The sequence below is a fragment of the Petromyzon marinus genome, chromosome 30, assembly GCF_048934315.1.
Source record: "Petromyzon marinus isolate PM22_M1 ecotype Great Lakes invasive population chromosome 30, UKy_Petmar_22M1.pri1.0, whole genome shotgun sequence".
In the NCBI taxonomy this organism is placed as follows: domain Eukaryota; kingdom Metazoa; phylum Chordata; class Hyperoartia; order Petromyzontiformes; family Petromyzontidae; genus Petromyzon; species Petromyzon marinus.
The window spans coordinates 3873280-3900138 of record NC_133696.1 but is presented as its reverse complement, the minus strand read 5'-3'; the positions used below and the strand labels follow the sequence as shown (position 1 = coordinate 3900138).

The window sequence follows — 26859 nt, the reverse complement described above, 5'->3', positions numbered from 1 at the left end:
ATCTATGGATCTTCTTTTCACAGATGTCCAGTATGGGCGGGTCAGCAAGTTACATACAATAATTAATCTCATCACGAAGGGGATAAAGGGAGGGCTATTGTAGTATTCGAAGTGGTTTTACTGCCCAAGTTTCTTGCGGTTGTGCCATAGAGCTAGCGCTCCTGCCTTTTCGCGAATACTATACTAAATTCGGTTCAGGAACTAAGAGCAAAAGGTCGAAAAACGGCGAACACGTGGCACTATCTAAAAAAGGACATCGGAAAGCTGTAAAGCCATAGGGTGCCCTCGTGTTGTTAGTGCATGCCATGTCACACCAAGTGCTGGGAGCTTATTTTCAGAACTTATATTCGGTTCAGGAACTGGGAAGCTTCAATTCCTGACGAAGCTCCCTTGCACGTGGAGGGATAATCTGAACGCGCATCGGAGAGCTATCAGTTTCATGAGGTCACTCTGGATCCAATGTCAGAGACCAGACGAGTTCATATTTTCGTATTCCCGACAGGTGACATACAGGGTCTGTGTTGCAGCCACGGTCTCACCCTAGCAACGCAAACTCATCAATCACAATTGTTAGAGTAATTTGTAAACGATGGATATCAACAAAACAATCACAAGCTCAAATATTGTGATGTCACTTAACAGCAAACATTCTTTTATCGTCGATTATATTGTATCGATTATCCTAAATTATTTTGTATCCATAAGGTTGTACGTAGAAACTTATTTCAGACTTTTTAATCCTTGTATTTTTTTTAAAAAGCAGTTGCCAAGCACAGGCCAAAATATGTAATAAAGCCCCAATAGCACACAACACTGTTACAGTTGCAATACACAAGACTGAACGTTTCTGGAATTCAGCAAGCTTATGAAAAGTTTGGGAAATACGCTATCAGAGGGGAATTCCAAGGTCGATCGATGCGAAGGAAGAAGCAGTAGGCTGTGGTGGGACACTGTGGTTCAGAAGACACGGTCAGCCTGGGAGACAGAGTCCTCAACATGGGTGGAAGAATCTTATGTCTCTCCGCGATGCGTTTACGGTTCGTACTGCGTGTTGTTGTAAATATTCGGTTCCTGAAGAGGCTGAGAATGTGAAGAGAAACGTCGGACATCACACCAAACAACACGTGGTACAACTCAAAAAACATACAGGAGCGCTGTGAACATCTACGTGGTAGCGTTTGCAATACTTGTATTGACTGCTGTGAATGTATGTTGATCTTATTTCGCACCGTACGTGGCCAACCGTGCTCAACGTAAGTGGCAATTTTTGTTTTAAACATAGCAATGCAAACCTAGAAATGGCATAGACAGTAATGCAATCTGTACAAGATGTTTAATCAATAAAAATCGACCATGGACCCAGACACTTTTAGTATTTATTTTACTTTATTTCAAAGTCATATATGTCATTACAGTATCAATGGATCTTATAGAATGTGCATGTTTTTTTGCTTTTTCCAAAAAAAGACAAACCTAGCACATTCAAGAGAAAATTATGAAAAGACACCAATAATCCTGATTATCACTTTTTGTATAAGTAATCAGAGAAAAAAAGAAAAGAATCTATGCAATAAAAATCTGGACACTTGCTAACTATTTACAGACCGCGAGCCGAGGATGTTACTTTTATTTATGGGGCGATGCAATCACACGAACCCCCACCTTAGCGGATGAATTGGACTTCACTGTTCTTGTAATTAAACGCCAGCCCGACACCGGATTTCTAAGAGCTTAAGATTATAAGGAATGATAGTTTTACAATAAAGAACACGCTATACTCTTCCCAACACTTAAAATTTTAAGATCTTCTCGGGCCAACATGCGTGGCACTCGGAATTGCAGCTTTCTACGAAACAGCAGGCTCTCATTTACACCGTTTAAAAAATATATATGACACGATGCATTACCTGCCCTCGTCACGAATCGCATTCATACCCCTATGCAATAATGGAACACTACAAAAAAAACAGCGTATGAGCATCGACAGTGAAGTCACACTCAGGAAGCGTTTAAATTTGGACCGTTCCATGCTGTGTGGGGGGTGCAGAGATTTATCTCCTCTTAGATGAACCTGTGTACGAGAGGACTCAACGGCTTTTGAGATTCTGACTGGGTTGCGGAAATTTGAAGCCAATTGGACAATGCTGTTAAAGCGATGGCTCAATTTTTGCTCGGCACTCACTTGCTAAAGCTCTCCGTGGTTTGGTGACAATCACTGGGCACAATACACAGGGCTTGATTATAGAACGTGTGTATTTTTTATGCTGACAAGTTGCCCTTGACAACGGAGTCAGGCCATCGAGCAGCGAGGTACTTTTCCCATCAATTCAATGAACGGTTGTGTTCACGCTATGCAACAAACAGTACTCTTTTCATGTTGACTTTATTTTTTTTTTAAGTGTGAAATATTTAAGGCAATAATCCAGTTTGTGGAAATAGAAGAACGACAACAGTGGATGTGGTAAACAATCCGGCGTATGTGGGGAAACGAGTTTACCGTGACCCCAGCAAACCTCATGCAGCAATGACGTATGACGTTCATGACAACTGCAAGGATAAAGCTTGACCAAAAGCAAGAACTAAAATGAAAATAGGCTGTTGCTGGGAACAGTCACAAAACCCTTCAAGTGATACACATCATCCCTTATTAAAAGCCAACGGCCTCAACAGTTTAGACTAAATACGAATGCCAGGCCGCGCTAGCTTACCTTACGAATCAGATATGGGGACTGCATGGGTCTGTCTGAACATCAACATCTTGTGAAACGGACTCCATCAATACCACGCTACACCGTAGCCCACGCCTAGTTTCCACAGTAGCTCACGACAGCAAAACTTCTGCTCCACACAAGCTGTCAGCGTTCTTAAGAGTGGATGAAAGGAGATTGGGGTACAGATCGCTGACACAGGTATTTAATTTCTCTTTTATAAACAATTTCAGGTAAGTAATGTACATGATGACACGATGTGGCATTGCTTTGGAAGTATGGGCTAAAACAATTTGGAGGCTTCAACAGAACGTTCCTCTGAACAAATTGCGAACACTACCTACGGTCTCACGGCTTGAATCTTGTTGGTGTTCTTCGTCTGATGATGTGATAGGCTGGGAGCTGGGGGAGAGGAGTGTGGTTGCAGATGGGTGGGGGGGGGGGGCTAGGCAGGTTTAAATGATCCCCCCTAACCCACGGATGAGATGATGACGTCGCTGACCACCGCATCCTGGCTGCGCACGGTCACCTGCATGGTAACGCCGTCCGCCAAGGCCAGCCGAGCTCGCACCAGCACGTCGTGTCCGCCGCGGTACACACCTGCGGTATCAAGACGACAAAACAACCCCCCCCCCCTCAATTCCTATTTTAACGTTCATTAACTACAGGGTATAACTGACCAGAATGTCTATGTACAGCAATGCAGTGGGGGTGGAATGAGGAATATTCAAGGTATAAGTATAAAAATCAAACCAATTATCCATACGAAAGCTACCAATGTCCTGGATTGGCTGAAACAGTCACAGCGTTTCACCAGGTGTCCTGAAGCATTTTAGTAAATTAGGATGTTTGCAACCAGTTTAAAATGTTCTGCCCTCAAGCTCGACTCAAAAAGGCAGGGTTACCTTGGCTGTGCGTGTGGAGTATTCGGGGCGGGGGGAGGCCTTCGAGCAGCAAACGGTGAGAAAAAGCTAGGCCCCTCACTGTGTGAGTGGAGCGAGCGGTTGAAGGGGGCATGGCTACTTAAAAGTGGGTGGAGCCGACACTGGGAGAACCCGACTCCTCAGCAGGCCTCCTCATTAGGCCTCCCAGAAATGTGGTAGCTTTACCGTCTGGGGCGAGCGTTGACAGTCTCTTATGAGGGGCAGCACAGCACATAAAATGAGGGCGCGTTTAGTGCGGCCAATGCTAATCAAAACTGGCGGCCTGTCTCTCCCATGCTGTAAATGTTTACCGTGACATAACGCCGATAGCAAATGTACTTCGGGAGGGGGGGGGTGGGGAAAAAAAAACTCCAACACAAATCCTAGGAACAGTCCAGAACGCACCTGCCAAGTAGAGCGTGTGTGAGCTTTTGTTCTCAGGCACCTTCTCGGAGCGCTCACAAGGCTGCATGCCCAGGAAGTTCACAATGTTCTTCACGGTCTCTGTAAACGACACGCGGCCAGTATAAGGGATCGAGCTACCGACACGACTGCCCACTCCCGCTAGCCCGGCCGTGCCACTCACTGCCAAAGCGCTGCAGTGATGTCATATCACGTGTACATTATCATCGCCGTCATCATCACCATCAGCGGTTGTCACGGGCAATGTTTGCATGCATTCCCCCACCTCTTTGTTTGATTGGCGCCCAGGCCCCGGTGCAGTCGCTCCGTCAGCACAATAAATAGCTACGCCACTGATCACCATAACCCTCATTACCATCGTGCACGAACCAAGTCATGTCTTGTGAATGTTTGGCCCACAGGGACCCACTGCAGCTCAGCATTGGAGTATCCTGTCAAGCCCTGGCCCAAGCATTCCATTTGGGATACACTGCCTCGGGACAATACATGTAGTATAGATAGTAATGAAACAATAAAGACCTATGTTCTATCTACCAGTTGCCAATAATGTTTTGTTTTAAAAAAAGATTAAAACTCAACGGAAAACATTAAACAATTGGTTATGTTATGTAAAATGATAAATCCAGACATTTATATGCCTCTTATTGAGGTCATGTAAACGGCCAATTTAAATGAAAATAATAATGAAATAAGTTTTTGATGTTTGGAGTGGTTGTCAAATGCCAGAATGCCTCTGTAAGTGAATATACAGTGAACAAACTGTGGGAGCAGAGGTAGCATTTCACCGTGTGACCCAGCACAGCGCTTGCACCTTTAAAGCTTTGCTAAACATATACACACAGTACAACACCCACATGTAAAGCTACTGTCAAAAATATAAAAATGAAGTGTCAGCCTCTCAGCTACAGAGAAGAGCTATCATGTGAATAATGGCAAGGCCTCAAACTTGTGTTGTGTGCCCATCACAACTGCTTTTTGTGTTCAGTTTGTCCTTCCCCGCAAAATCCGATTAGCACGGTCGACCACGTACAGCGCAAAAGAAGTTCAATATACATACACCATGTTTACCCTATCAATGACTGATAACATTTGGATGGCGATATATTGCTGTGGTAAAGGTTTATATTTTATTTTAATAAACCTATGCACTTTATCAATAAAAAGACATTTTATGTTCATGATTGAGTGTGGGTTGTGGGCAGAGTAAGGACCAGAATAGTGGCAAAGAAGGTTGTGATCAGAAGATAAAATCAACGCAGAAGATAACAGCACGTAATCCGACCACAAATATATTTCTACGTCGACCACAATGATTGGTAAACCTTTACCAAACGACACCACTTTAAGGTATTCGCACCATTTTGAGTTGTCATGCTGTAAGGGAAAAACAGGTTGAATAAACGGCTCACACGTTCAATTGTTTGATTTGCACATGCGCGTCCGCTTGGCAGGCCCTTCAAAGCCATCTCCAAAAATACTCAGCGATTCAATAGACTCAGCGATTCAATAGATGTATGAACGATATATTGGCGTTACTGCCTTTCATCTTACGGAGCTTAAATTATTCAAGGGAGAACGTGCAATCATGCCTGGCGATTTGTGGTGCTCTTGTCATGTGCTATGACATGGATCAGAAACAAGCACAGTGATGAGGAAAATAGAAATAAATGCGGAGAGGTGGTTGCTTGGAAATAAATTGCGAGGCAGAAAAGGGGAGCACATGGATGAGAGAACAATTGCAATTTACAGACATCATATTGACAGTTTGGCAAAAGTATGTGGACTTGGGCAGAAAACGTTTCTGGAAGGCATGATGGCTTGTTGTCGAGTCAAAAGACATAGCGGCAGCCAAAGGATAGAACAAACCCAATGAGATGTCCAAAGAGGAAAGGGAGCGCTAAGATGAGCTCATGTTCAGGTGCTAGACGGACTGTTAGATCGTAGGAATGTGACAAGATGGTGACAGCTTCGGGAGGCCTTTACTAAGAGTGGATATATCATATTCTTTCAGTGCAGCGTGGCCGTGCGTGCCAGAACATCTATAAGGACGTTAAAGATCTAAGAGGCTACACTGGACAGCAGCACCCATATCAATCAGGAACTCGGATACAAAGAAAAAATGTGTTCCCTTCACCAACCCACACCAAGCAACAGTGATATATAGTAAAACAATCTCAAAGAAGGGATAAATGGATGATGCTGACGACAAGCACATACCTTCGATGGTCTTGGTGGCGGCGAGCGCAAAGGTGTCCTCCTTCTCGAACTCTTCGCCCACCTCGTCCCATGCCGCTGAGAAGTTGGGCTTGAGCACCTTCTGGATGTGGTCACCCAACACCACCTCCACGTCCTCCAGCTGTGTCACGACCGGCGACGCAAGTTAACAAAACCTGCGCTGCGACCGGCACGGCTGCACCAACAGTTTGTGGTACTTTTTTTTCTCAATGGCGCAAATTGCATTCAATTGCGAAATGCTGGCAAAAGGGGGGCGGTGGACCCACTTACCACATACTCGTCATCGTAACCATCGTCTTCAGCCACACCAGTGTTGGGGTCGCAGTCTTTCACCATGAACTTCATGGTGCAGCTGAACGTGCACGCAACTGGTGGGCAGAGGAGGGAGGACAAAGCATGGTCAGACTGCAGCACCAAACTAAAGTACCAAACGAAACAATTTTTGTTTTTTTATTTTTACCAGGTAAGGCCCACTGAGCAATATAAAAAAAGATTTTCAGAAGCGACCTGGCCCCAAATGATAGCCCAACGAAGTGGCTCATCATGTGAAAATTTATAGCAAATAATCTAAAAGCACGTTTCTAAATGTGGAGGGAAAACCAGAGGATCCGGTAAAAAAGATCCGCGCAACCACTGGAAGAACATGCAAACTCCAAATATACAGGCGTTAGGGTCAAGATCGAATCCACGACATTCTGTATACCAGGCGAGGTAGTTAACATCTCGCCACCGTGGCACCCCAAGCACAAGGTGTGCGCGTGTGCCCTCTGGCCAGCATTCCTAGTTAAGGTAAAAGACCACAGTGAGAGGCCTCACCGGCGGCGGGGTCGTCTTGCGGCAGGCCGACGAGTGTGTATGTGGTGCCGGGCTGGTTGTAGGGCAGGCTGGTGGCTGGGATGCACGTCAGGACTTCGTAACCCTCCGAGGGCTCCATCTGCACGGTCACCTTTTCCAGAACTTGGTCGTTGAGCGTGTTCGTGCAGTCGAACTGCAGCGTTGCGGAGGGGATAATAAATAATATTTGTATTTGCATTCTTATCAGACCCAGAAATCAGAATATTTATTTATATTGAAGGAATCCGATGAGCTATAAAGCTCTATTGGACAGATGTCTAGTAGGGGCGGGTCAGAACGTTACAACAAACAATACAAAAACATGCGAGTAGTGCATGTTAGTTCAATCAAGTAATTTAGAGGGAGCAAGAATGTATCTTAAGGATACAATGTCACTATAAGTAAATTGTTCTATTTGCTAGTTTATCACTCACAACAGTGTTATTGGTTGTCTTGAAAATGTTTGCGATTCTAAATTCAAGTGCGCTATGTGAAGTTATCTGTTCAATTGCGTTCTATTTCTGTTGCCACTTTGGGACTTGGTTTATACTTGTAAGATGCACGTTCACAAGTAATATATGAAGGTGGCACAGCCTGCGTACGCGAATTACATGGTTATTCAGACACGTGCTAAGACGAGAAATGATTTGGTTATAAGTTTGGTTCACTTCCCAACTCTGTCAATTCGATGATGGATGAAGGCCTCCTGGCGTCATGTTGGTCATGGAGGTTCTTTGGCGATACTTCACGCAGGTCAGTCCGAGTTGGTGAAGGGAGACGGCTGGGCGGACGGGGGACGTCAACCCAAGACTCAACGCTGATATTAAGCCGTGACCAAGAATGGAATCCTTGGCGCCGGGTTCATAGTGCAATGCGCTAAGCACAGAGTCATTGCTCCAAAGTTGGTTATAAGGGAGATATCCCGATATGAAGCCCTAGGTAAATGTCTATGTGAAGTCCATTGTGTGTCTGTGGATACAATGGCAAGTGTGTGACGTTAAATCCATGAAAGGTTTTACACCTTGGCTTCCATTCCCTGGCCGTGAACAGCATTGGCAGTCGGTATCTAAAGCTGGTCTTCACCTCTCCCCGGTGGACTCAGCATACAATTACCGGTGCAGTCATGTGGATATAAGGAATGAGTAGACAAAGCTTCACTCCCCCGTGTGCCATGCTGGCTTTGATAGGTGCTTGCTAACACAACACTTACCCCACCAGCTTAAACAGATAAAGGATATTTGTTCTCAAGAAAATTAACAATTCTCCCACTTCTCCATAATTCCACCCACATCCAAATTATCACCAACTTCCCTATTCCCCTAGATGTGGCTTCTATTAATAAATATGGCAGTAACATTGCACACTGGCATGTGGGTTGTGGTGATTGAAACAGTTTGTTCGTGGTATGTAACACCACTGATATTAGCTTGATTATTGTTTAATATGTAATTTTATTCATTTTTGCTTATGACCAAATCACCCAGAAAAGCACCCAATGTCATCATACCTGAGAAGCTAAGTAGATGTGAGCTTGAACAGTGCACTTGGATCGGTGACAATGCCAAAAGACATTGTGGCAAAATACCATTGTTGTCCTGTACTCTCTCCACCTTCACCAGCTGGAATAATCAGCATGGTGAGGTATGGGTCAAATATCCCCTAATGGGCCACAAGGTATGGGGAGGCCCTCAATCAGCAGGGTATTCACAAAACAGGTTGCATATGCACTGAACATCCATGGGCTCACTATAACTCAGCACAGATGCATATCCTCTCAAGCCTGAAAAATAGTTGTTGTACACATTTTTTTATCTTTGTCGTGTGACTCACCTGAAAGACAATGTGCTTGCGGAAAGTGTGCTTGATGCAGCGCACCACGTATTCCGTCTCCGACTCTGTGAGCTGCGTCGGTGGCGACGACTTGAACAATGGGCCCAGGTTCTTGAACTCAGGGATGGCGGAAAGTTGCTCTGTTACATCGCAAACACACGCGTCGCAAACAACTCAAATCTTTGCTGCCGCAGCTGCTCTCCGATGTAATTTCAGGTTTGTACCACGTGTTGTTCGACTTGATGTCCAACACTTCCGATCCACATGCTGAGATGTTCCTGAAGAAGCTCCCAGCAAGTGAAGTTGAAATATTATACATCATGCAGAACAACATGCCGTATGACAAGAAAACACGTTAGAAAGGTATACAGCACAACAGTGAAAACATATGCAGTAGTACCAACACAATAATTGCATTTTATAAAGTACAACGAAAACGATGCATATTTACCTCGGACAAGGCTACGAGATGATTTCCCTATCAAGTGGGCATGCGCAGGACACATCACTGCAAGGGATGATGGCCAGTGGCTGAGACTAACGATGGAGTCAAAGATGAGAATGTGTCTGAGAGTACATTCACAAAGGAGATGGTGCTAAAGTGTTACGTCGCAGGACTGTTAGAGATGGTGACAGCAGTGAATTGCTTATTGCTGATGATGAATGCTATGATACATATTAATTATGCATCCAAAAGTTGCGGTACATGACTGCGTAGGCACACCTTGAAATATTTCTTGGCGAGAGGCCACCACCTTATCAGGCTGCTTGTGTGTGATGATCGGACCTGTTTCTGTGTAAAGAATGATAAAAAAAAAATAGACAGACAGACACCCACTGCAGCATAAGTCTTTCCTCAGCTCGTAGTATGGTGCCATTACCACAATGGCATTGTACCTGTCGAACAAAGTCAAATGAATATAATATTGAAAAAATATTTCACGGAAGAAAACTAATTTCATACCTTGACAGGTCCACCCATGTTAAGGACCCCTTCAATCGAATTGTATCTACTCATCAATGTAGTAAGCAATATTTATCTTTCTATTCACGTATTGCGCAGTTATTTGAACTCCCTAGGATTCCTTTCAATTCAAGAAACACATTTATTATTATCTGCTGTACTTCATAAATGCTGTCTGTCCCTCACAATGAAACTCCCTCCCATTATCTCTTCTCTCAGGTTACTAGGGCCTTGCTCAATTCCCAAAAAATCGTACCTGTCATATTTTGGGCTATGTGTTGTAAGGCCATAGGGCCTGTATTCAATAACTGCGATTCATAGAATGTGCACACCAGCGCATAGATATGTTTTCGAGTGGTACCGCATGTTGCTTGAAGGTATGCCAAAACACACGTGGTATCTCCTATATAGAGCACAACCATGAAAACCTACACAGCCCTAATGTGCCCGCTCCTCCCGTTACAAGCACTCACCGGTTGTTCTCTGTTCGGCCAGTGGGGCAGTCGCCAAAGGCACCGACTTCATGTCGAAAGGCTTTTCCGACGGCTCCAGCGTGTACTGGTGCAGAGCCTTCTCCAGACCGGGCACCGACACGGCAAGACCTAAACGATACACGGGCAGGTCTCAAAATCCCAGCACCGCACCCGTACGCCATTGGCGCAGCCAAGGCCATTTTCGCCACCATCATCAGTCTGTCGTGCGAGGTGGGGCCCCCACCATTGAGGATGTAGACAGCATTGAGGGCCTTTTGTTTCTGCTGGAGGATGTTGAGGTAGAAGGTGGAGCGATCTCGGACCTCATCATCACCGTCCATCATGCACCTGCCACGCAAAAGCAAAAATGCAACTCTCTGACAAACATAACGAAACCCTAACGCTTTAATTGCCTGTGCCTGTCAACCAGGGGACATGCTGTCAGAAACAGAGTGCAGTACATAAAATGTTTTACTATTTCGAATGTACTATGCTCACACACTATGCTCCCTATACTTGGGTCTTTCAGTAAAGTCACGTAGATAGGTTCAAAGAAAATAACAAAAAAAATCACAAACAAACGACAACGTTTCGATCGCAACGCAAGCGGTTGTCTTTTTTTTCTGAAGACGACCGCTCGCGTTGCCATCGAAACGTCGCAGTTTTTTGTTATTTTCTTTGAACCTCTTCTTTGGTTCTTTCGGTAAAGTCACGTAGAATGAGAATAAAATAATAAATTGATAAAATAAAATAACACAATAATATTCTCACGACGTTTCGGCCACAACACAAGTGGCCGAAACGTTGTGAGAATATTATTGTGTTATTTTATTTTATCAATTTATTATTTTATTCTCATTCTACGTGACTTTACCGAAAGTACCAAAGAAGATGAATCCTTGCAGTCACGAAAGCTTTAAATCGAAATTCTTTGAACCGAGCTACGTGACTTTACCTAAAGACCCAAGAATATGAATTCCTGCAGTCACAAAAGCTTTAAGTCACTATGCTCCCTGCTTTAATCAGCGTGTCCAAGTATGGTAAAATATCTCCCATGACCCACATGGTGCAGGGGAGACTCATCCAGAAGTAGATTGACAAAAAGCGTCGTACATCCAAAACAACCGGAACGTGAATGCTTAAACAAACGGGGCCGTGACGAGCGTTGCTTACTAGCTGTCCCAAAAGTTAGGGGGCGTTTGCGAGTGGCATGGTTGCGGTGAAATAACGGGAGGCCGTGGCAAACATGCCGTGGGTAAATAACATTGCATACTGTGACAGTGGTGTAAATGGGGTTAAACAAAGGAGTTTGTTACCTCTGCAGAAGAACGAGAATGCTGGGCAGAAGGTCATCATTCTGAGCACCAAACTTTGCAAGGGCGCTGACGGCAGCTGCACAAGTAGGACAACATTTTAATTATTTCCAGCAAAGGTTGAACTCGCGCATACAGGAGCTGTCCATCCATGTATCGGTCCGTAATGGGGGGGGGAGGGGGCGCTACTATAACTCTCGTCAAGGTGATCAAATAAGAAGCAACCTCTAGTATAAAGCCCATTATATGCGTATCTTTGTATGGTAGTGCTATTGACGGATGTGTTGAGTTTTTTTTTGTTATTTTTGCTTGTGCACCATTGCCATTGCAGTATGACCAAATCATTTGCAGTATTACGTGTTTTTCGATTGAAAACTGGAAAAATTTATCAACGGGTTTGCCAAAAACTTGGGAGACACAAACCAGAGTATAAACGACTATTTACAAACATGTAACCACATTTTACTTCGACAGTTACCCATCCGTCGGCGTCCATAATGAGAATTAAATAACTCAACACTTCAAAGCATTGCACAATTCCATACGTATATGTTTGTTTTCTTAATAGGGGCTTTTTTTGAACACCGCCAGCCCTCCTCCCACTTTTCTGGTAACAAACTTTCCGCAACGGGCTCAGGGAAGAGACAAAGCGATGGATGTACGGACCGGCGCGGACAGCCTCGTTCTCCAGGATGACGCGGTTGTAGATGAAGCGGATGTACTTGGAGGGCGTGGCGGTGCGCGGGCCCTCGCGGCCCAGCAGGTGCAGGATGCGCGTGGCCAGAACCGTGTGCTCGCAATCCTCGATGAACTCGCAGAGGTGTGACAGGCCGGTCTCCTTGCTCTCCACGCCCTCCTCGATGATGCTGATGATGCAGTCCACAATTGCCCGCTTGTACTCAAACCCGCCCTAAGGTCGGAAAGCACATCGACTTTATTATTTCAACAAATACGTATGCATACAGAAGCCCAATTTTTATTTGTTAATACCCAATGAACTGACTATATACAACGTAACTGTGAGCTTTTATCACGTGTGTATTGTTTTGCTTTCATGGCCCAAATCTCCCTGGAAACGCAGGCAGTTTTTTTCACAACTGGCTCTCACGTGGTTTTAAACATAGGATATTGAGTGAATAAAAAAGGCCAGATTTACATCGACCGAAACATCACCTTCAAGATTTTCCCTATTGTTGGTGATGGAAACTGCAAAACATGTTTGGCAATAATAGCACAAAGGTAAAAAAGCATCAATAATTGAACCCAACCCAGTGCGCGGAACACAGCGGTAAATTGTGCTCACCTCATCCCGCAGCATGGAGGAGAGGAAGTTCATCATGACAGAGTGTTTGCGTGGGTATTTCTGGCAGAGGGCGCTGATAGCCTGAACCACCACTACCTAGAAAGAGACACAAACGAGTATCAGCAGCCAACCGTTTACCACAAACAGTTCTAGGGATCACTGATGTTGAAAAATTTGGTTCTGAAATGAGAAATTATTTCGACAACAATGCATACAGTATCACAAGCATCTGTAAAGATCAACTGTATGCCCACAACAGGAATAAGAACATGGAATTGTAAACATTCTATATGTCAGCTTGCTTGATTGTGTAAGATCTGTATATTAACATCTACTGATAAATCATAAAAAACGTTAAGGATATGCAAGACAGTGCAATGAGCTAATCTATCACCTGACCACAAAGTGGAACCAATGATATCTCCATAATGATTGTAAGAGCCATAAGACAGAAAGTGAGTGTATTATTTCTGTATATACAGAAATACATACATTTGTTGACGGACTGGTTATATTTGATTTGGAATATTCCAACTGTGTGAAACCCCCCTGTGGTTAGACGCTCCGTTGGTTGAACCCATGACGTCAATTCCGGTTTTTACAGTATAAACGGGGGGCTATGAGAAGAGCCGGGTGGGGAGAGAGTGGATACAGTCTTTTGACCGTGCGACAGGGTGATACAGTACGTGCGACGAAGTGATACAGTACGTGAACAGGCGAAGATATAACTTTAGAAAACGCTCGTTTTTGTGCAAGAAATGAAGAAACAGTTTCATTTAAAACACCTCAAACACGCGTCAGACTTATTGCTCCCACAAGTTAAGGCGTAGCTTATTTTCCGGTACAAGAAAGCTGCGCCTACAATGATTACAGACTCAGTCCGTTCATTTGCTTGGACAACTAGGGTCTGCTGCATTTATTCGGATGACCTCTGTGCATGCTCTCATTCCAAGCCTCAATGACAGCAACAGACAAAGAGACATGGCACATGTTTATGGATCCAGGATAGGGTAGAGTGCCAATGAGGCCTCCGCCAGATTGGTGATCTGACATCAGTGCCAGGCTTTGGTGCTTCAAAAGGAGGGGTGGTTTGATCTAAGCATGCAGCAGGTCCAAAGACTGAGTCATCAATATCTGACAAACACTTAAATGTCCTCAAGCTTTTGGACATGACTGCAAACCGATAGTTGAATTTTCCCAACTGCATTTCATCGGTAAAGGATGGACTGAAAAGAGCTTACACTTTGCAGTAATGCTCTTACGCAGGGGAAACATGCCAAGTGAAAAAGACATAAAAGGAAGAGCGGCACGGTGGCTAAGGTATGCAAAGTGTTACAAAACAGAGTTGGCACTGCTGTCACCCTGAGTTCCAATCAGTTTAATCACGAGCAGTAAAGTAACTGATTACTTAATGGGTCGGTTATGACTTCTAGGTATGAATGTGTGTGACAGGCGGTGTGGGAGCCCTTCCGGCGTGGGCGCGCGCACGCACGCACCTTGAATTCATCGGAGATCTCGGACATGAAAGAAGAGATCTGCTTCATTAGGCGATCAATGCTGCTCTCGCTGCCGGTCTTCAGCAGCGTGGTGATGGCCAGCGTGGCGATGCTGCGGTTCGAGTCCGTGATCAGGTTCTCCAGGTCAAGGTTACACGCGGTCACTGCCGACGGGTGCTTCATGGCGACCTGTATGGTTCCGCGTGCACAAAGGTTCACCGTATAAGCCGTGCAAGACTACGCAGCCCATGACTTCATTTCACAAGAGTGACCTGCGATAAATGTTCATTCAACACTGAATTTTAGCCGTACTAATTGAGTACTAGAGACAGGTTATTTAGGCCTGGCACAATTTTCTTCTGCTACGATTTACTGAATTGTCACGGCTCAAGGTTATTATTCAAGAATCAACTACTTCTGTCCTTTGCATTGCTTGTGGAATCAGTTTTGCCCGCAGAGTTTCCGAGACAATTCTGGCTATCCATGAAATAATCACATATTGTACATATGAATGAAAAGAAATCCAATTCTTACATGCACAATGTATCACAAGAATATTGATTTTATTCAACTAAGCATTACATTTGTAATTGCTTAATGTCTAAATGAATACCTTGTACATTCAACTTTTAATTATATCAACTCCATGCTGTTTCTAATTGAAATAGCATGGATGTTGTAGATTAACAGGGGCCTTCATTACGAGCGTTCCTGCCGGATCTTGAACATTTATTTTCAAAGGCGGTGAGCGAAGCGTGATACCTTATTGAGCGTGCGCACAGCTGCGTAGCGCAGGGCCGGCTTCGGGGAGCTGCAGAACAGCTGCAGCACTGAAGACGGAAACACAAGTCAACGCACAGTGCAGGAAAAACATAAAGACTTTAACCTTTTGTCAACACTAAATTGTATCTTTCAAACACATTGCTGACTTTACATATACACACCCAAATATCGACCCCTTACCAAGCTGGAGAGAAGGCCTGTGATGATTGAACATCACCCCTGACCCAGATTGATGATGGATTTTCACAACTCTGGGTCATAACATCTAAAAATCAATTCTTTTTTTCTCTTGTTTGTATTGTCCATCTCTTTCATTTCATTAGACAAAACAATGACACCAATTTGTAAAGTGAATCTATTCATGAAATTTGATGCTTGCACTGTGAAATAATACATTTTAATGATTAAATTGATGCCTAAAGGTTGTCATGAATGTCATCACATGTCAGAGCTCATTTAAATATGAATCCACAATGCTTCCACTACGTCTTTTAATTGGACAAGTTGTAGTGTAATTAAACAATAATAGCTCATGCTTCAAAAAACACATTACATGTTTTATTTTGAGCAAAATCCTACTGCAAATACCACATAAGATGTTAAGGTACCTTGTCCAAGCAAAACTTTAAAAAGAGTACTGTGCATGGCAGCAATTATTACACAGTGCAATAATATAATCAAGAGGTGTCGCTGACCATCACAGGCACAGCTTGTGACTGATACAGCACCAGCTCATATCTCACCTCTGCCAGTACACATCACCGGATGGCATGTGAAAGTTTGTATTTCTTTCACCATCAATTCGCAGCCCTTATATTCCTCAGTCGTGCAGAACATCAAGTACATTGCGTTGACACGCACTCAATTTATGCATTGCTGTAAATAAGACAGCCGATGACAAAATCAACCAAAATGCCCCCGGGCCTCATGCGATCTCTGAAGTTAAGCAGTGGTAGGGGCCCTGAATAGGGCCTGGATGGTTGACCACCCTGCACAACCAAGTTGTAATAGGGTTACAGGGCTACACGTTGAGCAGAAAAGGGCAGCATATCCATAATAAATCTGTTTTGGGTTAGATCACGTAAATATAAATGTGTCGTTAAACCCGCTATCAGCCAACATGGCCAACGAGTAAAATTTGTTAGTTACTACTTCAGCACACCAAAACTCGCACTGACCAGCGTGCTTGAAGCATTATCAAATAACCCCTTCGATCCACACAGGATGGGTAAAAGCCCTCATCCAAATGGGCTGTACATTTAGACACACGTGCACACACATGTACATCTACAGTAGAGGTGCACCAAGTCCGCACCAGAGACAGCTGGAGCCAGCTCCTTGGCTGTGCACTTGGGCAGATGCACAATGGCCGAAGCTGCTTCATACACGACCATCTCATGCTTGTTCCGCAGGCAGCCTTCGATGAAGTCGAAGAGAGGGCTGTCATGCCTGTCGCCAGAAGACACAAGCGTACAGTACGTGAACTTCGGTTACCAAAAAAGCCGGGTGGCAACATTACGGTGACATTCTCACTGTAGTAACCCAGCAAACTGAAAGAAAGAAAACCCTCACGGTTTTCTGGTAAATTGCCCAATCATGCCGGATGTAATTACCAGCGAAACTTCGTACTCAGAACTTGTAAATGTTGTGGATTCACTCTTCAACACACCGATGGGCTAAAGTACAGAACTATTTGTCTTTAGTCAACGTGACAAATTTTTTACTGATTGGCCGTGTCGGGTGGTGGAGGGTTGCGACACATTTATAAAGAACGCGATCTAACCCAAAAACCTTTATATTATGAATATTCGTCGCCAAAGCCTACGTGTTAAGCTCACAGTTTATTTGCCCAATATAAGCTCTGTGAATGTTTAAATTCATGTTAATTGCTGGATTAATTGAGTGAGCAGTGTTAGGTTGTGGTGGGCAGAGATCCCAGAGCTTTGAACCAATCACAAGGTAAGATGCTTCACTCACTGTACCCAATATAAAAATGTTGTCATAATTTCACATCAACTGGGCAAGTGTATTGAAAAAACATCAGCTTGTTCAGACTACAGACGAACATTTTTTACTGAAGTGTCGCTATAACATGTTTCGAGCTGGGTGGCTTTGATATCTGCTGTTGGAAAATGATTGGCGATTCCATGTTTTTTATCGAGACAAGCAAGACGGTTCGTCAACGCACCAATGAGCCATTAATCTCATCAGTCATGAGAGAACGCCGCCTGACCTGGCTGGGCGACGTATACCACACGACGTCAGAGAAGGGTGCAGCAGGCCTTCATGCGAGTCCCATAAAATGGTGAACAAAGACAAGGACTACGACCGATGAACTGGAACTAAACATTGAAGGATTTAACAGCCATAGGAGTGACAAAAGAAAAACTCTTGACTGATGGTACATGATTGTGACAAGTCGACGCATTGGGTAGCTCTGTGTCTGAGACACCGGGTGGATAAGTACCAAGTATGTACAGCAGGGACCGGTCTATCCTTATAACACGACAGATTTCCTGAAAAGTAGCACTCAGCAGGCAATACTTAATTTCATAAATCCAGAGAGCGTGCTTGCTTGCTTGCGACAGTTATAAAACACTGATGTTACGATATGTTCACAACTCCTCTTGCTCCAGGCCACAGCCGAAAGCCTCCTCACCCGCCATCCTCCTCCTCCAGCAGCTTGCTGGCGATGCGGATGAGCAGGCAGTAGGCGAAGGGGGACTTCATGCCCTGCTTGGTGAACTTGGCGACCATCTTGGAAACGGCGTTGGGGTCATTGCGGCGGATGTGGTAGAGGAGACCGAGCGCGTGATACTGCACCATGACGTTGTCGCTCGATGCCGCCTCCTGCGCTTCATTCACCCAGCGCTTCACCACGTCGAAGCTGCCCTTCATCAGGTGCTGTGCGGACAGAGTGCGCGCGGGCATACAATGGAAGTGTGACCTGAGAGAACCTTGAAAACCCACAAAATGTCATTGTCGATAAACTAAATACAAGAGTTAATCAGGGTATTTGGGAACGTATCTGCCTTTACACCAACACTAGTCACAGACTAGAGTGCAATAGTTTCTAACAATAATGACTGAAACATGACTGAGAGAACATCCACCACAATTATGTAGCGATAAAATGCTATCATGTAAAGGTGAAAAGATCAAATATTTACATCACAATTGGCGAAAACTTGGGGAGCGCTTAATCCTACAGTGGGTGGATACATCAATGCCGATAATAATGACTAAAACAAGTCTCTCTGTTGGGGATTCCCAATTATTATCTGAGAGTTTCTGCTTCAGTCAACTGGAGTGCCTTGGAAAACTCGCACGTATGCGGGAAGAACATGATAAACTCCATTATCGATAGCCTGTCGGCACCCTATTTGCAGTCCTGTCTCCTGAAGGCACCCGATTGACCCTAGTAGTGGGTGATTTTCCAAGTCCACCTCTGTCGAGCCATCACTGCACATCTAAGTGGAACGTTTTATTGCTTATTTTAATGCTGGAATACATATGCCGCACTTGAGATTAATAACTACGTTTTATGTGTCTGAATGCAGCAAACGCATCTTAAGACATTGCACAGAAAGAGTAGGCATGTTTATTTTATAGAGAACGTCAGTCAATTAAACAGAAGCACAGAGTCAACAGCACAGATGTCTGGGAAAGACCTTTCCATACTGAGGGCAGCATAAGAGAAAGAGTAACCTCCCACAGAGTGCAGGGTGAATGAGGGAAGCCTTGGTTGCTGGAGCGGAGAGTGCGTGTATGTGAGCAAACTGAGATGAGAGGTGAGAAGAGTGAACCCATGGAGAATCTTGAGAATGTGAAGTACAATCTTGAAATTGATCCAGAATTGGAATGGGAGCTAGTAGAGGAATTCGAGTATAGGTGGTTTGTAGCTCCGTTTGTGTGTGCAAGTAGTTTGCATTGACATTTTGATCTGGAGTAAAAAACAAAAAATAGATGCTCCGATTTAGATAAATTAGAACAAGCATTTATGTGCACTAACGTACCAGCGATGACACCAGCGCAGAGCTGGATACACTTGGAACCTTGTCCACAATGGCCTGTTTCATGTACCGTTCAATCCCTTGCAGCATGGTTGTCTGTTTTAGAACACAATTACAATTTGTCGTCATCAAACAGCAAGGAAGCATAGATACATCCCTATGTACACAAATGAAACTACAAGTTTACAAATTGAAAAGGAACTAGGATAGCCATTAAAATAGAATTCACAGCAGACAAAAACTGAGCTTTTTCAATGCAAACTGCTCATGAAATAGTTAAGCTCTTACTACGGCTATTAAAATACAATTTAAAACTTTTAAAATAAACATCTAGATCCACGAACCTTTAGGACCGATGGTTTCCAGCAGCATATGTACAAGTTTACATTTTCTAAATCACATTGGCAGTTGCCTGACGTTATAGGCAAGAGGGCTCAATGAACAGCGCAGGGATCACATTTTTATTGTGATAACAGTGTACTCACGTCAGTTATCTTGCAAAGCGCGCGGATGGCTGGCCCTCTGTAGAGGTCTTCTTTACCAGTCATATCTTTAGTCAAACTACAAAATAAGAGAACGCATATGTTTCTCAAGAAAATCAAGAACCATTTGTAAAAAAAAAAAAGACTTTAAATGATGGTCAGTTACCACATTGGTGCTTCAGTGAACTGACGCATAAAATTGACATCTTTCATAAAATAACAGGTTTTTTTTTCAACTGCCACTAAGAGAAAAGTTAAATATCCATTTCAGCTGACTGGCCTTATTTAGAAAAATAATGATTACAGATAGCGTATATAAACTAAACAATTAATATTTTACCAGGTAAGGCCCACTGAGCTATACAGCTCTTTTTCACAGGTGATCTGGCAACAAATGATAGCTCAACGAATTGCCTTATCATGTAGAAACGTATAGCGGCCAAATACTCTAAACACATGTTTCTAAATGTGGAGGGAAAATGTGGAGGGAAAAACTGGAAGACCCGGAGAAAAAATCCCCACGGGGAGAACATGCAATACAGGGTGCTTCAAAAATTTGTAAAACTTATATTGGACTATCATTTAAAATGGAAAAAAACGGACAATGCATTGCAACATGATAACAAATGTATGTTAATAGCTTCAAAGAGTCTCCACTTATTCTTAGCTCTTTCGGTAAAGTCACGTTGAAGGGAAACAATAAAATGATAAACTATGTATAAAACAATACAAATTCTCACGTTTCGACCGTAAGAGCTAAGAATATGAATTACTGCAGTCACGAAAGCTTAAAATCAAGAGTCTCCACTTGTTCGCCATCATTGTCAACACGTGGTCTGGAATCTTCTCCAGGTGGTCTCCAGAGCCCGGAGGCACATTTCTCGTGGTATTGTTGAAAATTCCCCGAAGTGTTAACATTTTTTTGAAGCACCCTGCATAGCCTCGGTATGCTAAGTTGTTATTGAGTTGTAATTGTGACACTTAGTTTCAAACATTGTTTTCATTAACTGCAACAAACATATATTAATCAAATAACATAATTTATTTTATTTCTATTGTGTTAGCTGAACATTACCTGCTGGTGACGATTATGACATCCTCCGAAATGTTGGCCATCTCTTTAATAGTGAGGTAGCACATCCTTCTTAGCGTTGGCTAGTGAACACAAAAAGAAAATAACTTTCATGCAAATATCAAAAAACAAAACCAGTAAATATTACGTAGGACATTCACACTGCTAATCTGTATGGCAAGGCCCATACAATACTACATAATTGACAACCGTGTTTCATAGTCAACCCTATAAGGTAAAAGGCCTTCTAGATGTGCTTTACAGTAGCATTTTAAGTATGTAAATCGAATCAGTTAAAATGTTGGCAGGATGAGGCCTGTTAGTTTTATGAAACACTTGGCTCTATTTATTTATATGTATATTAGCCAATCAGGCAAGACAGTGCATAATGACTTAATAAAATATATTTGCCAGAAATTACACAAGGGGTTTATAATAATAGCGCAAGCACTCCTTCGTTCACTCACGTCGTTGGACTGGAAGAGCTTGGTCATGGCGAAGAACGCCTCTGTCGCTTCAGTGGTTCCCAGGTGCTCTCCCTGGTCAAAACAACGCCGCCATCACATTGGAGCATCCGTCAAAGACACAGCAAGAGCAATGTCACCCGAAGGGACCGGCTGATGAATGTCGCTTTCCCAATTCAAGTTTTAATTTTTCACTGCCTACTTTCACAGCTGAACTACTTATCAATGCCCATGTCATGGTTCTTCCAAGACATTATAAACTCAGGTCAACTTATTGACACAATGGACTGAACGTCATATTTGGTTGCAGTGTCAACACATACATGTATGAGATGTTGGTTTGAATAGCATATGAATGAACTCACCCGGTTGATGAGGTAAACCACCTTGGTGAGAATGTGAAGACATTTCCGTGGGTTGATTGGAGTTTCATTGAAAAGCCGAGTCTGCAAAAAGGTACAAAGGAACATTTTCCCAATCTTAAATCACTGCCTCCATATCACTTTTTTTCTTGCACCACATCATTTATTTCATTTTCTATGCGATTTTTTTTCTTGTTAAGTGTATTTTTTCCCGTTATTAACGTCCTTTTTTTTATTTGCGAAGTAGTGAAGTTTGTTTTTGTATTATCTGTTTGGAACTGGATAATTGATGTGCAGCGATGTGAGATGCAACTGCATGTATGATGCTATATACAATAAAAGTATTATCATCCATACAACAAACATTGAACACATATCATTAATAACACATCTCAAGGTATAAACACAATATACCCTTAAAATAAAGCAGACACCTCAAATAATATATAGATTGGATAATGACCAGTATATGCACAATGGTCTGTTTGGTTCAAAATACACGCAGCTGGTTTGTATATGAACTACACTGACCTCTTGAAGGACAGCACTTTTTTCCAGATTTTGAAACGGGTTGGAGCCACCACCTGAAAACCAAAACGCAGACGTTAAAAAGTTGATATAAGAATCTGAAAACTAAAATGCATGACATTATAAAGAAGTTGGTATGAGAATCTGAAAACCAAAACGCAGACGTTAAAAAGCTGTTTGTATGAGAATCTACATATATTCACGTATTCCATCCACTGGCTTTCCATTGAACAAAGTAATACGACTTTCTGAGGTTAAATGAATGGGCGACTGCTGAGGATGAACAAACAAGATCGTCAGCTGACCCATCTGTCAGAGCCTCCTGGCTTCGCACTCACTCACCTCGGCGGCAGTGGCCGACGACCATAAACCGCATCAGAACACCACATGGACACTTGTGGGTTGGCGTATTCTCATATGGAGGACTCAAGTGTGGAAGGTGGTGAACTTCAAACAATAGAACACCGAGTGAATAGGCGTCCACTGTAGGCTACTCATTCAGAAGAAGCATATTTTAAAATCACTCTGCCTCTCTAAAAGCTCGTTTGACTGGATATGAAAACGTAGCATACGTTGCTTATTCCTTCCCCCACACCTCCAATTAGCACGCCTGGCTACGTACGGTGCGAAGGAAGTTCAACATACATACATGATCACCACTTCTGAGGTCATTTAAATTGCCTCTAATATACATATACTTTACATTACTCTATATAAAAAAAATCACACGTAAACAAATCCGTCATATTATAACAGAGGTTATTCATGCTAAACGCCACCAATTGATGTTTGATTTTCGCACAGTTAGAAATAGCAACGTATTCTTCAGATATAATATGCCAAATTAATAAAACAATTATTAATATGGTCGTGCAGTCATTGGTAACCAGGCTGAGACTATCCACTCGCATCATCCGAGTACATAGTTTAATAATAATCACTGGTGATGAGCACGGTTGGCGAAGTACGGTGCGAAAGAAGCTCAGCGTACATACACGTAACATTCTCAGCTGGTGTCTCAAGACACGGTGCTAACCACTTAGACCCAGCGGGGCCCACATCCTTTCGACTGACGTCTTGTCTCCCACCATCAAGGCACAGAAGACACATTCTCTCCGTGTCCCCCCGGTCCCTAACCTCCACCATGGACTTTTAAACCGAATTGAATGTCTGCCCCCCCCCCCTTCGCACTGCCCTGAGGTCGATCCACACTGCTCCACGTAGGCCTACTTAGTCCGTGCAAGTCAGGGCGGGCCATTGACAAGTTCACCACGCTGGTCAGCGGGGGTTGGGGTTAGTGCGCGTAGAATATATAGACTTTGTAGCATAGGATGGCACGAGTGATTGTGCACGGCATTTGACCCCCTTCCGAAACGTAGAAATTTAATTATCCGACATCGCAGGTCCACTGCTGGATAAGGCCACCACCCAAGCCGCCGCCGCCGCTACCACCACCACTCGCACGATTCCCGCAAGGTAACAATCCACCAAGACGCACACGACCCGCGTTCATCGCTCCGTCTCCTCGACGTCGAGTCCTCTCAAACAACGACAACGACCAATATAACAACAATTACTATCGAGTTAACATTGTGGTCAATGAGGGCCTACAGCGACACCGGGCTGAAGGCGGCCCTCGACTAGGCTCGGTGGTGGGTGGGTGGGCACGAACTCCCACGCATCGCGAACCCAACTCGTACCGGACTCCTCGTCCTTCTTGTCGAATTTCTTCATCATGGCTACGTCCGGAGCAAGCGATCAATAACAATAACTGTGAGCGACTGTGCAGCGAGAGTTGACCGTCTGTGGTGACGCGCCCAGGCTACCGCACGCCACCCGCCACCCGTCTGCGTGGCTCCGTCTCCTCCACGGGACGTGTCACTTCTACCCGGCGTGCCCCGCGGGGTGACGTGGACAACGGGACGTCACGGCTGTATCGTGATATTACGGCCGCGATATATCGCGATATTACGGCCGCGATGTATCGCGATATTACGGCCGCGATGTATCGCGATATTACGGCCACGATGTATCGCGATATTACGGCCACGATGTATCGCGATATTACGGCCACGATGTATCGCGATATTACAGCCGCAAGAGATATCGCGATATTACGGCCGCGATGTATCGCGATATTACGGCCGCGATATATCGCGATATACGGCCGCGATGTATCGCGATACACGACGATATAGGTACCGCTGTATCGCGATATAGATATGGTGGAATATCGCGGTATATCGCGACACATAGCGCTAGATATCGCGATGTGTCGCGATGTCTATATGGCTCGGCTTGTTGCGATATAGATATAAGAACCAGCATATTTATTTGTACTGGAGGAATCCAATGAGCTGTAAAGCTCTTTGTTTCCCACAGATATCCAGTAGGGGCACGGGGCCAGAACGTTACAACAAATACCAAAAAAACACGATAGGAGTTTAAAGTATCGGGGAAGCTAAACAAATCACCGTACAAATGTAGAAATAAAACTAAACTATGTTTTTTTAACATACCACGTAAAACCCACCGAGATATTAATTTATTTTTCAGAAGAAGCGACCTGGCCACGAAGTTACGAACGTAAGATATATATCGTGATATAATAATACTTTTGTTATGCTATAGCGTCATTCACGCCAATGGCATCCCACAACACTGTACATTCATTATATGTATAAAGTAAGGACCAAATCTCCATATACACCTACTGCCAAGAAAATTAAAACCATTACTCAGTTTAACACGTAGGCTTTCGCGACCAATATCATCAGTAATACAGGTTTTTTTTGGGGGGGGGGGGGGGTTGAATCACGTGAACCCCCCCCCCCCCAAAAAAAACCATTATAACCAAGCAAAATAAAAAAATATATGGAAAGTGCACCTAGTATGGCACAAGCGACGTAGTTGCGACTTTGGGCTGTGTGTGTCGCCAGCTGAAGCAGAGATTGCGGTGTGCGTGCAAGTGTCAGCTTGAGCTTGATGGGGGATGTTAGAGTTTGACAGGTTGGTATAGCTCAGTGGGCTTTATCTAGTTAAAAAAAATTGTTTTAACCTTTTAAAGTGATGTGCTTACTTTTCCTATAGTTTGCACTCCTGTTGTGTTTTTGTATTGTTTACTGTTGCGACGTTCTGGCCTCGTGCCCCTTCCTCCTGGATATCTGCGAGAGAAAAGAGCTTCACAGCTCATCGGATTCCTCCTGGGGTCTAAATAAAGATTTTGAAGGCGGGTGTGTGACAACGCGAACACGCGAACGGCGGCATTGCTGGAAATCATATTGACTAATAGAGGGGGCTGATTCAAATATGTTGTTCTTTTTAAAAAAATATTCTTAATCAATATGTGCAGGCAGACCGGAGTTGTGTTTGTACACGCGTTTAGCAATCGGGCCGTCCATAAATGACGTCACGCGATTTTGGAAGATTTTTGACCCCCCCTCCTTCGTCACACGGCGTCACAAAAAGTCAGACCCCCCCCCCTCAAATATGACGTCACAAAGCTCTGCCCCCCCCCAAATAAAACATGTTTTAAATCGCTTTAGACTATAGTATTGTATTTGTAGTGCGTAGTTAATGTGACGCTGCATGCTGATGTAGGAGAAAACATTTATTAAAAAAGTATATTTAATTAAGTAGAACGTGTAATCTATATTTATTTAAAGTTGCGCATTTTGATGTGACGTCACATTTCTCAAACACCTCCCCCCCCCCATTGTCACAAATGTCTGACCCCCCCCCCCAGGTTTGTGACGTCATTTATGGACGGCCCCAATAAAGCTGCAATGGAGTGTTCTTTACTAATTTTCAGAGTTGGGGGGTGGGGGGGTTGGGGAGGAGGGACCAATTTATCCGATGAGACAATCATTTGTGTTTGACAGCACGATGGTGATGATGGGGTGTTTTCACTTTTGTGTATTGTTGGGGGAGGGGGGGGGCACTTCAGGGGCCTCGCTAAAGGCCACGAGGGGCCACTAGGGACCGACCATCGGCCAGTGGCCCGCGGGCCTTGCAATGAAGAAACATGATCCACGGCAAGGGATGAGCGTGAATGCGATGATTCTATGACTCTGTATCTCTACCTGCGCCGAACTTTATTCTGGTAACTCTTGCTCTCACATTGCTTCCACCCTTTGAACTTTTTTTTGTGGTCAGAATTATTTGCATTCTCACAAGCACTGTGGTTAATGCAGACGTGATTCCTCGTAAAAGGTTTCAGTTTGGTGTTGTAACATATTAACACCTTGTTTTGGTGCCAGAAAAAAAAGGGGAAAATCCTGTTATCATATTTTGATACTGGCAAAGGAGATCCCATGATGATTTAGTGATGTCTTCTTGGTTCTTTCGGTAAAGTCACGTAGAATGGAAATACAATAATAAAAATAAAACATAATAATAAAGTCACGTAGAATGGAAGTAAAATAATAAAACATAATAAAATGATTATTTTATTTTAATTAATTTCCATTCTACGTGACTTTACCGAAAGAACAATGATGAATCCCTGCAGTCACGAAAGCTTTAAATCGATGTAGTTAAGATTCTGATAAACTCAACCCCTACTCGAGATGGCGGCTCGAGGCCTCGACCCTGTCGACATCCCCTATAAGATCCTATAGATCCTATTGCTTTGTTTACCTACCTAAGATGACG

The 26859-nt window shown here is 43.8% G+C and overlaps 1 protein-coding gene across 1 annotated transcript; it reads right to left on the bottom strand.

Annotated features, from left to right (window-relative positions):
• Positions 1–1367: 1367 nt before the first annotated feature.
• LOC116947482 (coatomer subunit gamma-2) lies at positions 1368–24113 on the bottom strand. Its single transcript, XM_032963283.2, has 23 exons — positions 23907–24113; positions 22210–22262; positions 21682–21762; positions 21320–21391; positions 20856–20935; positions 19784–19859; positions 19302–19394; positions 17945–18189; positions 16601–16734; positions 15265–15332; positions 14503–14691; positions 13007–13102; positions 12370–12613; positions 11707–11782; positions 10635–10738; positions 10391–10519; positions 9678–9746; positions 8954–9093; positions 7106–7277; positions 6560–6657; positions 6272–6410; positions 4037–4135; positions 1368–3308 (listed from the first exon to the last, which is right to left on the bottom strand). The coding sequence occupies exons 1-23, from the start codon at positions 23941–23943 to the stop codon at positions 3178–3180; spliced, it is 2625 nt and encodes an 874-aa protein (XP_032819174.1). The 5' UTR covers positions 23944–24113; the 3' UTR covers positions 1368–3177.
• Between the last annotated feature and the right edge of the window lie 2746 nt (positions 24114–26859).

What these genes read in the sequence shown, in the direction of transcription:
- LOC116947482 (XM_032963283.2), bottom strand. Translation starts at nt 23,943, where the DNA reads ATGATGAAGAAATTCGACAAGAAGGACGAGGAGTCCG. An exon ending in CGCTTTGCAAGATAACTGAC is followed by an intron (nt 19,395 to 19,783) that starts GTGAGTACACTG and finishes GTTCTAAAACAG; the next exon opens with ACAACCATGCTGCAAGGGAT. An exon ending in GTTACGATGACGAGTATGTG is followed by an intron (nt 6,411 to 6,559) that starts GTAAGTGGGTCC and finishes GTCGTGACACAG; the next exon opens with CTGGAGGACGTGGAGGTGGT.